General features: G+C 45.7%; 1 protein-coding gene across 1 annotated transcript in view; it reads left to right on the top strand.

Annotated features, from left to right (window-relative positions):
* Positions 1–15594, top strand: part of LOC137769877 (N-acetyllactosaminide alpha-1,3-galactosyltransferase-like) — a 65093-nt gene that overhangs the window by 43109 nt on the left and 6390 nt on the right. The window contains exons 3-6 of the mRNA XM_068551959.1: positions 224–312; positions 7639–7704; positions 8411–8512; positions 14543–14680. Coding sequence (XP_068408060.1) covers positions 224–312; positions 7639–7704; positions 8411–8512; positions 14543–14680 — 395 coding nt within the window. The remainder of the gene's footprint in view (positions 1–223; positions 313–7638; positions 7705–8410; positions 8513–14542; positions 14681–15594) is intronic.

Below are 15594 nucleotides of genomic sequence, written 5' to 3' on the forward strand. Positions count from 1 at the left end.
GCCTTAGCGTCCTTCCCAACCCAAGCAGCCCCGTCAATTCATTGAACTGGCTGATTTGCCATCACAGGCCTATGCAGTTTAGGGTAGAACATGCTCTTTAGCTCTCGTTAAATATTCATCAACTTTTCCTTTTAGAAAGGATATGGGTAGAAGCATTTCTTAAAAACCATATCCCATTCTCAATATTTAATCTATTTTTCCCCCTCTTCTTTTCTTTTCCCAGGAGAAAATAATGAATGTCAAAGGAAAAGTGATTCTGTCAATGCTGGTTGTCTCAACTGTAATTGTTGTGTTTTGGGAATATATCAACAGGTAATTATGAAACATGATAAAGCGATGTTAATGAAAGTCTCCTCTAATCTCCAGGTATCAGCCAAGTCAGCAGGTTGAATTAAAATTAGGATTAACTGACACCATAAAGAAGGGATTCCATCCTTCCTGTATCCCTGAGCCCTAGACTGTCTTTAAAATCATTAGATCTTCATGCACCTTCTAAGTAATTAATTATCTTCCTTCCTGCCATGTTCCTAATGTCTTGATTTTTATACCTTTGCGGTTCTGGGTAGGCTAGAGCCAGAAACAGTAAGGTCATATTAAGAGCAAAATGTCATATTAAATTATTTATATGACCAGATATGGAAATTATCTTAAGAAATTTCAGACAGGAATTCCATGAGAAATCCACCCTGATTTTTGCAGTCCTAAAATATTTGCAGAGTTTAAAGGAACAACTCAAGGTTGTTGACTTTGGTGTAAAATACACTCTGAATTGCTGGTGATTCATTTGTGCCTGGCTAAAACTTTTGGGTATTTTGTCTTTCTTTTAACCCTGGAAAGCAAAATGAATTAAATATTTCTGAGTTTTCAAGTTCATCAGTGGATTCACCCCAAATATTTGAGCTGCTTCTGTGTTTTTGGAAACTACCAGTGCCTCGGAGTTTCCAGCTGCAGAGGCCTCTGACAAAGGAGTCTCCACAAGTGGCTACAAAAATGCACGATGGTTTTGACTTAAGAGGCATTGGTGCAGCTCAGCCTTTCTTTCAAAAAGGCCACCTTACAATTCTGGGCCAGGAGAGCTGTCTCGTCACCATTGATATTTTCATGGTGAAGTGTCTTAGAAGCCTCCCAAGTTCAAGATGATGGCCTGGATGAACATTAGAATGTCTCTTTCAATTCTTAAATTCTAAGATTTGATGAGCCAGCAGGACAGTCTTGGCCACTTATAAAGGAACTGCACCTTCAGGTACATCAGTAGAAGGAGGATTCTCTAGACTCCAGAGCTGTTATTCCCCGGGGTGCTGCATAGATCTAACCGCTTCTGGAGTGTTATCCTGTTTCATTCTGAACAACTCATTTTAAGAAAAACAAGACAAGCTAGAGAGTGACCCTGCTGAAGGGGTCTATAAATCAGGTCTTTCGAATTGAAACTGTGGGTACTTAATCCAAAGAAAAGATGACTCAGTGTTGGATGCAGGGACCCTGGGGCTTCCTTAGATACTTGAGAGCTGAGGAAATATCCTCGCTGGAGTCTGGAGCTAGGCTGCCTGGGGCTGGTCCTGTGCCACCACTTACCTCCTCTGTGACTTTGGGCAAGTTACTCAGCCACTCTGTTCCTCAGTTTCCCTATCTTTAAAAATGGGAGAACAAACTTATGGTTACCAGGGAGAAGGGTGGGGGGAGGGATAGTTAGGGAGTTTGGGACTGACATGTACACACTGCTGTATTTAAAATGGATAACCAACAAGGACCTACTGTATAGCACAGGGAACTCTGCTCAATATTATGTAACAACCTAAATGGAAAAAGAATTTGTAAAACAATAGATACACGTATATGTATAACTGAATCACTGTGCTGTACACCTGAAACTATCACAACATTGTTAATCAACTATACTCCAATATAAAATAATAAGTTAAATAAAACAAGAGAAATGACTGATGAATAGGGGGCTGTTCTCCCTGTCTTGGTGAGTGTATTTGTGGAGCAGACCAGTTTGTATACCTGTAAAAGCTTTAGTAAACCTGGATTTTTTTCTTTTTTAAATGGGCTTGACAGTAGTACCTGCTTCATAGGGTTGTTGGATTAAATAAGTTATTGTGTATAAAGCACTTAGGGCAACACACTCAGTAAATGCTAGCTGCTATCACCATTATCATCATCATCATTACCGCCATCCTCATCATCTGCTCAGAGGGCAGAATAGGACAGGGGATTTTGACAAATAATAGAAGGAAGAGCTCTAGCAGTTGGAAGAATCCAACAGAAGAGCAAGCACCCTTTGGGTTCCTCCCCTGAATTGAGATGCTTGTGTAGGTAACCTTCAAGCTCTGAACGCTTGGTTGGATAACCTTGGTGTTTTGAATTGCAGCCAGAGTCATACTTCCATATTTTGGGTACTTCACAAAATTAAATTATGGGAGCCAAAGGCCCAAATGTGCATGTTGGCACTGGCCTCCCATAAAGAGGGTTGTTTTGCAGTGCTGGGCACACTCTTCTCTGCACGGTAACGGGAGCAGGTTCTGGCTGCTCTTCAGGGCCATAGTCTGGCACCCAGACTGCGGCCACATAATTCTTCAATGTGAGGAATCTATTTGAACGTCTGCAAGAGTTTTAAAAGGCAGCAGATTCTTTGCCACCCTGTGAATCGGCCATGTGATGATCTGAGGTGAGCTGAGGGCACCAACCTTAGACAGGTGGGCAGCACTGTAGCTAAAAAGGGTTGTAAAATAACTCAATCGAACACATCAACTGATCAGGAAAGAGAACTGTTGTCAGTAGAGCATCCTGAAAGAAAGTTTGATTTGAGGCTGGATAAAAAAAAATTCTTAGAATTTTAGAGATGGAAGAAACTTTAAAAGTTATAATAAAGTAATGATAGTGAGGGTGATTTTGACGATAGCAGCTACTAGTTATTGAGCATTTGCAGGTGCCAGGAACTGCACTGTGCATTCCCTCCAGTTCTTAAAATAGGCCTGCAAGTAAGTATTAGTCAGCATTTCCAGATGAGGAACACTGAGTCTCCACAATGTTAAATGTGAATGTTCCAGATCACATTTTCAGGAAGATTTAGGTCCGGAGCTGTCTGATTGCAGCCCATTCTCGACCCACGATACAACCCTTCCTTTAGTTGAGAGTTGCCATTTTTCAAGTGACAAAACGGAGACCAAATAGGTGAAATGACTTAACAGTGAATTTATGTCCAAGTTCTAACTGGAACTCAGATCTGATTTCATCATCTGGGGCTCCTTCTTGAGCTAGTTGTTCATGCCGAGTGCTGTGAGGGATACAGTGTGAGTCAAGGAGAATTCCTACCCTCAAGGGGTTATGCTTTGGATGGAGCAAGCAGACATACACACCAATAAACCAAAAATGTGGGACTTCCCTGGTGGTACAGTGGTTAAGAATCCGCATGCAAATGCAGGGGACACGGGTTCGATCCCTTGTCCGGGAAGATCCCACATGCCGTGGAGCAACTAAGCCTGTGCACCACAACTACTGAGCCTGTGCTCCAGAGCCCGTGAGCCACAACTGCTGAGCCCGCGTGCAACAACTACTGAAGCCCGCGCACCTAGAGCCTGTGCTCCACAGCAAGAGAAGCCACTGCAATGAGAAGCCCATGCAATGCGGCGAAGAGTAGCCCCTGCTCGACACAACTAGAGAAAGCCCGTGCGCAGCAACAAAGACCCAACGCAGCGATAAATAACTAAATAATTTTTTTAAAGTTAAATTTAGAAAATCAAACCAAAAGCCTAGATAAAGTTAAATTTAAAAAAAAATAACCAACAATGTGAAGTGGAGGAAGGACATCAGAGGGAGAGAAAAGGGACCATGAGAGTTCAAGAAGACAAAGATTATATTTGGCTTAGAGAGGGATCTATTTTTTTTGCCTTCATTTACAAATATTTATTGAGCACCTACTATGTGCCAGGCACTGTGCTAGGATTGTACCAAGGAAGGCACAGAAGAGGTGGCATTTGAGCTGTGCCTTGAAGGATGAATATGTGTCCAACACCATACACTGCGGCGTGGGTGTTGCTGTGACCTGAGATGTCGAAGGCTTCTGGGAGAGGAGGGTGCAAAGTGCAAGATGGCAAATTAAAAAGTTGGGACAAGGTGGCGAATCTGAATCTACAAATCGACGCCCTGAGTGCCAGGTGGGGGTCTGAGTGCTGAGTTGCAGTGGGCCCGCCCCCTCCTGTCCCCTCTCCCTTCCTCCTCTTCTAGGGCGTGGAGTCAGATTCCCCAGGTTCAAATACTGTTTCTTCTCCTAGCAGTATGACCTTGAACAAAACCACTTAATGTGTCGGTGCCTCTGAGGAAGAATAGAACCTCCTTCACTGATTGTTGTGAGGATTTAATGAGCTAATGCATGTCAATTGCTTAGAACAGTCCCTGGCCAAGTATTAGCTATTATGAATATTGTCAGATCAATAAACAGATTTAGAAACAAGGGATGTTAGAGCTTGGTCCACAAGTACTGAGCTCAGAGGGGAAACCATAGGTGGAAAGAGGACATGCATTTTACTCCTACCAGGAGATGTGGACTTCCAGCAGGGGCAGAAGGCAGAGTCTGAAACAAATATTAATCATTTATTTTTTTCAGAGATGAGGGCAGCTGGGGCCAGAAAGGCGCTGAGCCAGGGCATGTGCCTGAGCCCAGGTCCAGAACTCTTTCTACCAGGCTCTCTCCCTTTTGTTCACAGGGAGGAGAAGTGAGCAAGTAAGGTTTAGCCATTGGGCACAGCTTCCGTGCACAAAACAATGGAGGAATCTAGTACTACAAGTCCTGTCCCTTTACCCCCCAGATGTCTCTCAAGTCAGTGCACTCCTCTCCCTCCATCTCCTTGGCTGCCTTGACCTGGGCCTGGACCACTGCCAGCACCTCATGACTAGTCACCCATATCTACTCTCACAAGGCCTACAGATAGGACCCTATTCGTCTCCTGCCTAAAACTCTTCAAGGGCAAAATCCCCAGCAGGCCTCAGCGAGGGGACCTCTGGCTACTTCTCTGTTTATTTCCTTGCACAGTTAAATGCCTCCTTCCTTTCTCAGGGCCTTTGCATATTTTTGTCTCTGTTAGGGACACTCTTCCCAGTTCCTCTTCCCCTGGACTCCTATTTATCCTTCAGAACTCAGCTAAAACATTATCCCCTCCTCTGGGAAGCCTTCCAGGTCTTCCTGTTAAGTGCTCCTGGTTACTTATGCTTTTTTTTTCTGCTCTCCCCACTAGCTTGTCTGCATCACAAGGACGCATAGGGACTGTGTCTGTCTCAGCCAATACCATATCCCCAGCACTTGGCATGTAACACACTGTCAGCAAGTATTTGTTGAATGAAGGGAGGTGGGCCCCTAGAGGAGTCATATAGTCGCTGGTCCAGTCTTGTAGGTGCCTTCAGATGGTCTCACTGCCTTCGTTAACTAAAGAAATGCCCTTTGAGGCTGCTCTGTAGAAGGCTCTGAGCTGGTGGTGTGCTGGCTGTGCAGTCGTTGGTTTTAAGATAATCCTGGGTGATTCCTGAGCAGGTGGCAGGAGGGGACCTGTCTGTGGAGCCTCTCCCTCAGCAAAGCCACCCTGGACAATGGAGAGCTGCCATCTTTTTTTTTTTTTAACTGAGATTTGAGATTCTCCAGAGACCTTCTTCCCGCCCCTTGTTCTGAGTAATCCAGAAGTGACTGAAGTCCCTTGATATCATTGGTTCTATCTCAAAGGAAGGTGGAAACCTGGGAGTAGACAAAACCCAAGCTCTCAACTCAGCCCAGGGCTTCAATGATAATGGTTTTCTCCAAATTAAAAGTAACGTGATATGTTTTTATTTCTCATTTGCTTTTAGCCCAGAAGCCTCTTTGTTCTGGATAAACCAGTCAAAGTAAGTGCTTTGAATTCTAGATATCTATGGGATGCCTCCCATGTCCACTCTGGCACCCCTACAGTCCATTCTTAACATGGCAGGTGGTGATGCAGCTCTGGTCACAGGTGGAGGGGAGGGGTCCCAGGGGTCTGGCCTGTACTCCTCCAGCCCCCTAGTCTTGCCTTTACAGAGCCATGACTCTTGTTTTGTCCTTGCTTCTCATCAACTGTCTATCTCTTTAAGTAGTGTTGTCTGGAGGACATTCCTGCCTTGCTCATAAGAATAATCAGGGTAGGTATTGTCCATTATGCAACCCACTACATGTTGTATAAAGACCCCTGCAAGAAATTTTGTTGAGACAAAGGATCAGGAAAAAAGTTTGGGTTTCCCAATGAACTAGTGTGTGTAGGAGGAGGATGATGATGATGATGATGATGATGATGATGATGATGAAGATTGGCAGTTAGGACTCTGTAAGCCTTCGTTTTTCTGTCTTTGTCTTGGTTGCCAAGAAGCTCAGAGCAAAGTGTTGTGCTTAACTTAACTTGTACTTGCCTCGGCCTTCATTTCTGATATAATTTCTCCCCTGGTGTTAAATCCCGGCTTTTGTGCTTACATGCCATGGGATCTTGGCAATTTGCTCAAACCCACTCAACCACTATCTCAGCCATAAAATAAAAATAAAGGTAAAACTTTTATTCTCACAGAGTGGCTGAGATGACCCAAGTCATGTGAAAACACCTACCTGAGTGACTAAAATGTTCCTCTGTTTCCTTTTGTTTTTGTTTGGTTTGTTTAGTTTTGTCTTTATTCTTGTATTGTTTCCCTATTTATTGAAACCATACCTTTTTTTTTTTTAATTTTGGAAAATTTATTAATTTTATGCAAGTGGGGAAAAGAAAAGAAAAGTAACCATACCTTCTTAATCATAAACCATCTCAAGCACTTCTTGAAAGTAGATGGGCTTTAAAATAGGTTTCTTATTATTTATACCCATTCATGCCTCACCACCTTATTTGTCCAACCGAAGGGCATTGTATCCCCTGGCTTCCCCCTCTTTTCCCTCCTCCGGAAGGTGCCCACCTTGGAGAGACTCTCACAGTGAATGTGGACACTTCAGCATGTGCGTGGTGAAAGTGGTTCTGATTACAGATTGCTGAGCTTCTTTCTGGTTTAGAGACCCTCAGATTTCCTGAGTCTGTCACTGCTGACCTTTGTAGCAACTCAAATTCTCCTCGTTTAGCAAAAGACATCATTCTTGGAAACGTGCACTGTTTTCTTGAAAGACGCCAACTTGCTACAGTAATTTTCAACTTAGAAAGCTCTTTTACATATGCTATTTTGTTTAGTCTTCAAAGCCACCTTCATGGTAGATTTATTATTGTTGTTGTTATTATTAGCATCTAACTTTTCAGAGGAGAAAATCAAGCTTCAGAGAGGGAAAATGTCCGATCACAGTCACACAACTAGTAAGTGGCAGATCCAGGACCCAGAGTTATGTATTAGTTACCTCCACATCTTGTCATTCTTCTTCTCTCCTTCTCTCCCTGCTAGGGCTCCCTGGATGAGCTGAGTGCCAGGGGACGCCCAAGGGAGGGGAGATCCAGGGAGTGTCAGGTCCATCCTCTCTCATTCAGCTAGAGCGGCGTCGCTTCGGTTCATTTTATGAATTAGTGATTTAAAAAGAATTTTTTTAAGTGACCTGCCATAAAAAGTGTTTGGAAACCCCCCAGTTTGGGACTGCCTCATTTTCTAAAAACGTTTGTCATCTTTTTCATTTCTTAGAAACCCAGAAGTTGGTGACAGCAGCATTCAGAAGGGCTGGTGGTTTCCGAGCTGGTTTAACAATGGGTAAGGCGGTCAGACGATGATCTGTTTATCCACCCGACGCTATAGAGTCCAAATAAAATGGTTTCATATGGGGATATTTGTATATGTAGAGCTGATTCACTTTGTTATAAAGCAGAAACTAACACACCATTGTAAAGCAATTACACTCCAGTAAAGATGTTAAAAAAAAAACTTTAAACTAAAAAAAAAAGTGGTTTCACAGCCATAAACTCAGTCACTTGTCTTTCTGGCCTATTGGAAGCACACAAGGACTCTATTTCATGGTTGGGACTGGGACGTTAAGTTTGGTTTTCATGTTTTTGGTTTTTCCCATTTAACTTGAGGATGAGTGAAATTCAGGCTAAAGTTGGGATTGCAGGAAAGACTGTCATACGCTAAAATGTTTTCATGAGGACGGTTTTATGAAGTTTCCCTCCCCCTGAAATAGCCTGATGGTTGTTGGGTCATTAAATTGCTCACTGTGCTGACCTGGGAGGATAATAAGAAAGGTGAGTACTGCACCTTTGCATCAAAAGTACGTCTTTATGAATAAACGTTTAGTATCATGAACCTTTCTCCAGACATTCACTTGGTGCACGTGTTCTCTGCCTTGGCACCCATTTTTGCAGGATCCTCATTCACCTTCCTGCCTTCCTCAGCTTGTTTTCCCTCCCTGCCTTAGATCACCCTCCCTGCCTTCCTCAGCTTGTTTTCCCTTTGTATGTAGGACCCACAGTTACCACGAAGAAGAAGAAGACATAGACAAAGCAAAGGAGCAAAGAAAGGAGGACGAAGAAGAGCTTCAGCTATCGGACTGGTTTAATCCACAGTAAGAAAAGAAGCATCGCCCCAAGTCCAGTAAATCCATAGCTCAGCAGTGGTGGGGGGCTGCATAGGCAACAGTGCCGTGGAGAACGTTCCTGACTGAGGAGACAGAGTCTTAGCATCTATTAGACCTTGAAAACAGATTAGATGAGAAACTGAGAGGCTGGATATTTTGACTTAAATGCTTGAGCAACAACGACAGTGATTCTGACAGCAGTGGCAGCAAATGAATCACAAAATACTGGGGCTGGAAGTGTTCTTACAGGCCACGGGGTGTTGTGGAAAGCCTCAGAATCTAGAGTCAGAGCAAGAAAATTCTGTGATTCGGTTAACTCATCTGTAAAATGGCAATGATGATCCAGAATCTCACAGGGCCATGCACACATTCTTCAGCATACAACAAATGTTTATCAAACACCTATGATATGCTAGCTGGTGTTTTTCAAACTACTGGTCACTACCCATTAATGTGTTCAGAAATTAGCTGAATGGGTTAATAACAGCTTTTTTAAAAATCGAAATCAAATGGAAAATCAGAAGGTATCACATGAAGTAAGGATAGGTATTGTTTAGTGGAATTTTTGCTTCCGTATATATGTGTATGTGCATAAGTGTTTGTGACAGAAGATGTATTTCTCACTATGAGTCATGGTCAGAAATTCTGTACTAGACATTGTGTTAGGCACAGGAGACAGTAGAAATCAATCAGTATGGTTATATTCAAGAAGTTCACAGTCCTATAGGGGCACTAGGTATGCAACTAGTATTTGCCATGATTGGTAAGGAGGTGTGATCAACCTGACTTAGAAGGATGCGGTTTGGGGGTAAGGAGGTAGGAGCTGTCCGGGATGACCATGAGGCCTGAGAGACTGGTGGGTGGTGGTGCCATTGACCAGGAAAGGGTCTAGGAGTGGTGGTGGGGGCATGAGGGGCGATGAGCTCAACTGGGGATGTATGTGGATTCAGGTACTTGTGGGGCATCTGGACAGAGATTCACAGGGTGCCTGTCTTGGTCATTCAGGCTGCTATAAAAAAATACCATAGACTGGATGGCTTATAAACAACAAAAATATATTTTGTACAGTTCTGGAGGCTGGGAAGTCCAAGATCAAGTCCCCAGAAGATGTGGTGTCTGATGAGGACCCACTTCCTAATGTATACACGGTCATCTTCTCACTGTTTTCTCACGTGGTAGAAGGGAAGGGGGAACTCTCTGAGGTCTCTTTTCTAAGGGCACTAATTCCATTCATGAGGGTTCCACCCTCATGACCTAATCACCTCCCTAAAGCCCCACCTGCTAATACCATCATGTATGGGATTAGGTTTAAACACATGAATTCTGGGGGGACACAGTAGTCAGTCTATAGCAGTGCCCATAAGTGTGGCAGGAGATATGCAGTAGAGATGTAGGAAGAGGAGCCATCAGAGTGCAGGTGGCGATGGGATCTGCAGGCCTGGATGAGGCCACCAGGTGGATGTCTGACATCAGCATTTAAAGGGCCAGTGGAGGAAGAGAACTCTGAAAAGGAGCAGGAGTGGCTGTAGAGGTAGGAGGAGGACCAGGGGAGAGTAGTATCTATTCCAGCATGAGGGGTCTTGGGCTCTGGAAAGACTGAACATGTTCTGGCAAGTTCTCTTATTGTTTTGGGATAAGGGATCCATGTCAGTGTGAAAGGATGGGGAATTTTGGCCTCCCATGTGTCATGTGAAGAGCTGGACAATGACATAGGGTAGCCATCTATGAGATGCTAAACCATTCCTGGAAATGTAAGATTATGGAGGCACTGTAGCTTTGACAAGCTCCTTAGATGTGTTGGGGGGGGGTGGTGAGACACCCCTGTCCCCGTGCCCCGCGCCAAGGGCCAGCTAGATGAGCTAGAGATGGTCGCCAAGCTCCCTTCAAAGGAGGGCGGCACGCTTTTACTGTGGTACTTGTGCTTTGCGGAGTGGGACTTGGGAGGCGGGGCTGGGGCTGAATTACTGGGGTCAGAGAAGAGGAACAGCTCACAGCCACCAGCTGTCACTCTCTCCACTCTCCCCCACGCATGGCTCAGTTTCTCCTCCAAACAACTGGCGAGCAGATATTTAAAGAATATTGATTTGTAGTGACACCAAATCTAAGTCTTCTCAGGAACTAAAGTATATTTCTTGTATAACTGAATGAAAGATGAACAATTGAATTAATAAACAAATATATTTATAGAAATGTATCCTTTTCTGTAAACTGTCTGAAACATCTTAAGTATATTGTGTATACATTTTTACATCAGTATCACTTACTCTCTGTATCATCACATCCTCTTAATTTTCCTCCTGCTTCTCCCATCTCCCTTCTCAGTCTCCTTAACTGGGGCCTCTCCCTCTTCCCAGCCATCAAATATTAGTTTCTGGAGGCTGAGTCCAGTATCCTCATCTCATTTCTTTATACCATCTTCCAATGTGCTCTCACCCATTTCCATGGCATTAGATACCATCCATGGGTGAATGACACCCACATTTATATCTTTAGTCCAAAGGTTTTCCCTGATCCCCTGCTTGTGTCTGACTGCCTGCCTGACATCTCTGTGTGTCTCACGTGACCCAGATGGAGTTCTTGATTCTACCCCACCCTCATTCTTCTCATTCCCCATCTCAAGCCAGAGTCCAGGAGACCTCTGATTCCTCCTTCATCCTTTCCTTCATCCATCCCACAGTCTAATTCATTTACATGTTCTGTTAATTCTTCCCCCCAAATTCTTCCCACATCATCTCCTTCTTGCCATCCCACAGCCACCACCCTTGTTCATGTCACCATCAGCTCTTGTCTACGTGCTGCTGCCTGGAAGGAGTCCAGTAAATAACACATTGTATGCATTCCACACCTGTTTTGAACTGCTGCATGATTCATAGAACTTTAACACTTCCTCTTCCCCACCCTTGGGGACCACAGTGTACCCATAAATAAGTACATAAAATGTAAAAGCTACCAATTACCTAGCTAGGTGTGTGTTTGGGTTATGGAGGCCCTTTTATTTTGTGGGAAACCTTTAGTCTGTATTGGTGGAACCCCACAAGCTGAAGTAACACCAGTGGGTGCCCTGCTTGGAAAGAAGGCATTTGAGCAGTTTCCCATCTTTCCTGGTACTTTTTCCTCCTTTTAGAGCCCCATCTTCGTAACCTTGGACATCTTTTGCTCTTACACATGTGTGGTTTGCCTGCTGTCACTTGTCTTTTTTTTTTCAGGGTTGGGTGGGGTGGGGTCTGAGCAGAGGTTCATCCAGGAAGCTGATCTCGATCATCTTCCCACCCCATCTTCCTCCCCACGGCCTGCGTTTTCAGCCTGTCATCTGGCTTCCTAGTCAGGGTCGCTGACATGTTGGAATTGCCAGTGGAATTTAATAATTAACAGCTGGGAAATAGAACATTTTAATTTTTAATGAAACGTTAATTTTTAATATTACTGCTTTTTTTTTTTACCTGCTCAAAGGACTCTTCCCAGCCAAGTAAACAAACTGGACACTGGTGTCTTGACTCAGTCTTTCTAGAAGGTGTAGACTGAGTGGTCGTGCAGTGGAGGAGCATGTGGTAGGCTGACCACCTGTCAGGACTGTGAGACTCTCAAGGGGTAGGACGGGTCTCATTCCTCTGATCTCCGTGCTCAGCCCTGGGCCTGGCACAGAGCAGAGACTTAGCAGATGTGCATGGTGGGGCTGAGGGCCCTGGTCTGGCCCCTCCTGTTGATTAAATGGCTAAAGGTGTAGTTCCCTTCTCCTTCTCGCCTACCCCTGCTTTCTTTATTTGTGAAATGGGTGAGGACAGCACCCGCTCTAGAAGGTAGTTGTGAGGATTCAATGAGAGAATGAAAGTCAAGGGCAGCCCCTGTACCCCGAAGTATTAAATAAGAATACCGTCCTTTCCTCCTTTTTCTCTTCCTCTTTCTCTTCCTTTTCTTAAAAATAATATAACCAGCTTGCCAAATGTTCAGCTCACGCATGGCTGCATGGCTTAGCTGATGGGCTGGGACAGAACTGCTAAGAGGTCCTTGACAGACAATGGATGAGGTGACAATGCATGGGAGGGTTTGTGTTCAGAAACATTGGTTATAGAATGATAAGCCGTGTGTGTGTGTGTGTGTGTATGTTGGTTTGAAATCCAGTCATTCAACAAAGCTGGGAGTTTTATGTGACTAAAAGCATCACATAAGCTTCTAAAAACAAAACAAAAAAAACTCATCATTTCTCATTCTGCACTGATAAAAAATGCTGAAGTAGTAAGTTGAGTGGAAATGACTGACAAACCTGTGTTTTAACCCCAGTTCATCAGCCTAGCAAATAAATATGCAGTATAAGAAGCAATAGATATAGTGGTTCAGAGCACAGACTACAGAGTCAGGTTATCTGGGCTCAAATCCCAGCTTGGCTCCTTACTAGCTGTGTGACCTCAGACAAGTTATTTAACTGCTCCGTGCTGCAGTTTCCTCATTGATAAAATGGGACTCAAAATAGCAGCTACCTCTGAAGGGTGAAGCCCTTGGTACTGTGCCTGGTCCCATAGGAAGTGTCCAGTGTGTGTTCGTTACATCATTAGCTGTTTGGCCTCCGACATGTTAACAAGCCTTTCTGAGCCTTGGTTTTCTTATCTGTACCATGAACATAATACATGGCAGGGCTTTTGCAAGGACTACATGAGAACGTGTATGTGAAAGTGTCTCATGCAGGTTGGTGCAGAGTCCAAAATAGCTTCTTTCATGATGGAAGGAAACCAAGAGCAGCTTGCCCTGTGCAGCCGTGCAGCGGTCTGACCCAGGTGGGAGGGCAGAGCTGGGTGGGCTTTGAGACTCCAGACAAGATGGGGAGGGCCGCGAGGGCAGCCTGGCAGTGTCCCTCCCCATCTCTGCAGGAGATTCACTGTGTGGGGAAGAAGGAAGCAGCCCTGAAGCAGGGCACAGGGCAGGGGTGGGAGCGCTGAGTCAGCTCCAGAATAGGAGTGCAGAACTTGGGGACAGAGGGACAGGAGGCATGAGTGAGGCTCTACTGGGGGTTGGGGCGAGCAGGGGGTGACCCAGCCTTGCCCAGCCTCACTGGAAAAACTCAGCTTCGCCCCTGGGGGTTGAGTCTAAATGACTGTTTCAGTTGCTACTTCCAAACAGGCAAGTGCAGTCACTTCCAGAGCAAATGGGGGTCGGAGCTGAGTCTCCGCCATCCCCTCCCATCCCCCGACCCCGCCTCGGGCTGGGCCCCAGCTGCTACTCAGCCTTTCTGCATTTACTCTTGCCAGTTTGGTGTTTCGTCGTTGCTCTCACGTTGTTTCCGGTGTTTGTGTCGGCTTTGCCAAGTCCCTTTCAAGTGTTCTGAGTGCAGAGGACATCCTCCCCTCCCACCTCCCCCTGCTTTGTGCCTTTAGTCAAGAGGCCACGTGGTCTGAGAGAGGTCGGAGCAAGAGCCCCAGCCTGCAGGGTCCCTTCTTTCCTGGGTGACCGTCTCCTTGTTTGTCAAATGAATGATAAACACCAGAACCCCCTTAGTCTGGGGCCCTTTTTGCCCTATAACCAGGTTCCAACCCAGAGATCCCCTTCTAGCAAAAGGCAAATTGAAATAGCGGCTTCTTCCTCTTTCAGCTCTCATGGCACTCTCTGGTCCCCCTGCATCAAGCACTAGGGCCTTCTCAGGGTCAGATGGCACCCACAGGGATGAAGAACACCCAGAGATGCCACTGGCAGCTTAGGAAGGGGCTGGGGAGACAGCAGGAGAGATTTAGAAGGAAGATGAGGACAAGGAAAGCAGGAAGGGTAGGGGGGGACAGAGGGTTTGAGTTGTACAGGTAAGGTCCCCACAGGGTCCCCCAACGCAGCCCTCAGAGACACCTGGGCCAGGGTCTCCTGTCCCTCACCCAGAAGATGATGCAAATGTCATACCACCAGCCGACTGTTTGAGGTTAAACTACAGTCGGGATTCAAGGACAGTCACCATAAGCCATGGCTGACCCGTTTTCCCTCAGACTGTCTCTGCCCAACCTTAAAAGCCATACTGATTCATGCACTCTGTTTTGTCACCAGTAAACGCCCAGAGGTTGTGACCATGACAGGATGGAAGGCGCCGGTGGTGTGGGAAGGCACCTACAACAGAGCTATCCTAGAAAATTATTATGCCAAACAGAAAATTACCGTGGGCTTGACGGTTTTTGCTGTCGGAAGGTAGGTGTTGCCAATAAAACTGACTTTAACTTTTTCTTGTTCCACTGTCAGAAGGTTGGCGAGGGGCCCCCTGGGCTTACGGAGGCTGTTTGTGACGTGTCTGAATTATTAGACAGGAGAATGGAGTAATAGGACCATTTCAGGCTCATTTCTGCTGAGGCCCCAAAAGGCTGAGAACAAGACAGTGATCGGGGAGTCGACAACTTCCCACCTCATTGAGGGCCTCGGTTGCAGGTAAGAATGTCTGCTGCACCCACTGAGCCCGGAGTCTACAGCACGCCCACAGCCGCCTCTGCCCTGATCTCCACAGCTCTCTCTGGAAATTCCAAAAATGCCAGCTGTTAGACAGCCCGAATGGGCGTCATTGTTTCTCCTACGCTCCCAAGACCCCGGACCAAGGACCAGGGAGAGAAGTGACCTAAGTGCGGTGGTTTTCCACATCAGCATGGCTCACCACTCCTCCATGGGTTCCTGGGCTGCTTCCTGCCCCATTCGTCCTGGAGACTTTGGCCCCAGGAGATTTGGCTGGTCAGAACTTCCTCTTCCAGAGGTTGGATAGGTTCCTGTTTCAGCTTCCATTTCCTTGTTTAGAACATTTCTCCCCAAACTGCAATCATTCTTACTTAAAAGTAGTAGCAGGACTTCCCTGGTGGCACAGTGGTTAAGAATCTGCCTGCCAATGCAGGGTACCTGGCTTTGATCCCGGGTCTGGGGAGATCCCACATGCCACGGAACAACTAAGCCCGTGCGCCACAACTACTGAGCCTGAGCTCTAGAGCCCGCAAGCCACAGCTACTGAGCCCGTGTGCCACAACTACTGAAGCCCATGCACTCTAGGGCCTGCGTGCCACAACTACTGAGCCTGCGTGCTGCAACTACTGAAGCCCACGCACCTAGAGCCTGTGCTCCACAAC

Source organism: Eschrichtius robustus, chromosome 10 (assembly GCF_028021215.1).
Source record: "Eschrichtius robustus isolate mEscRob2 chromosome 10, mEscRob2.pri, whole genome shotgun sequence".
Classification (NCBI taxonomy): domain Eukaryota; kingdom Metazoa; phylum Chordata; class Mammalia; order Artiodactyla; family Eschrichtiidae; genus Eschrichtius; species Eschrichtius robustus.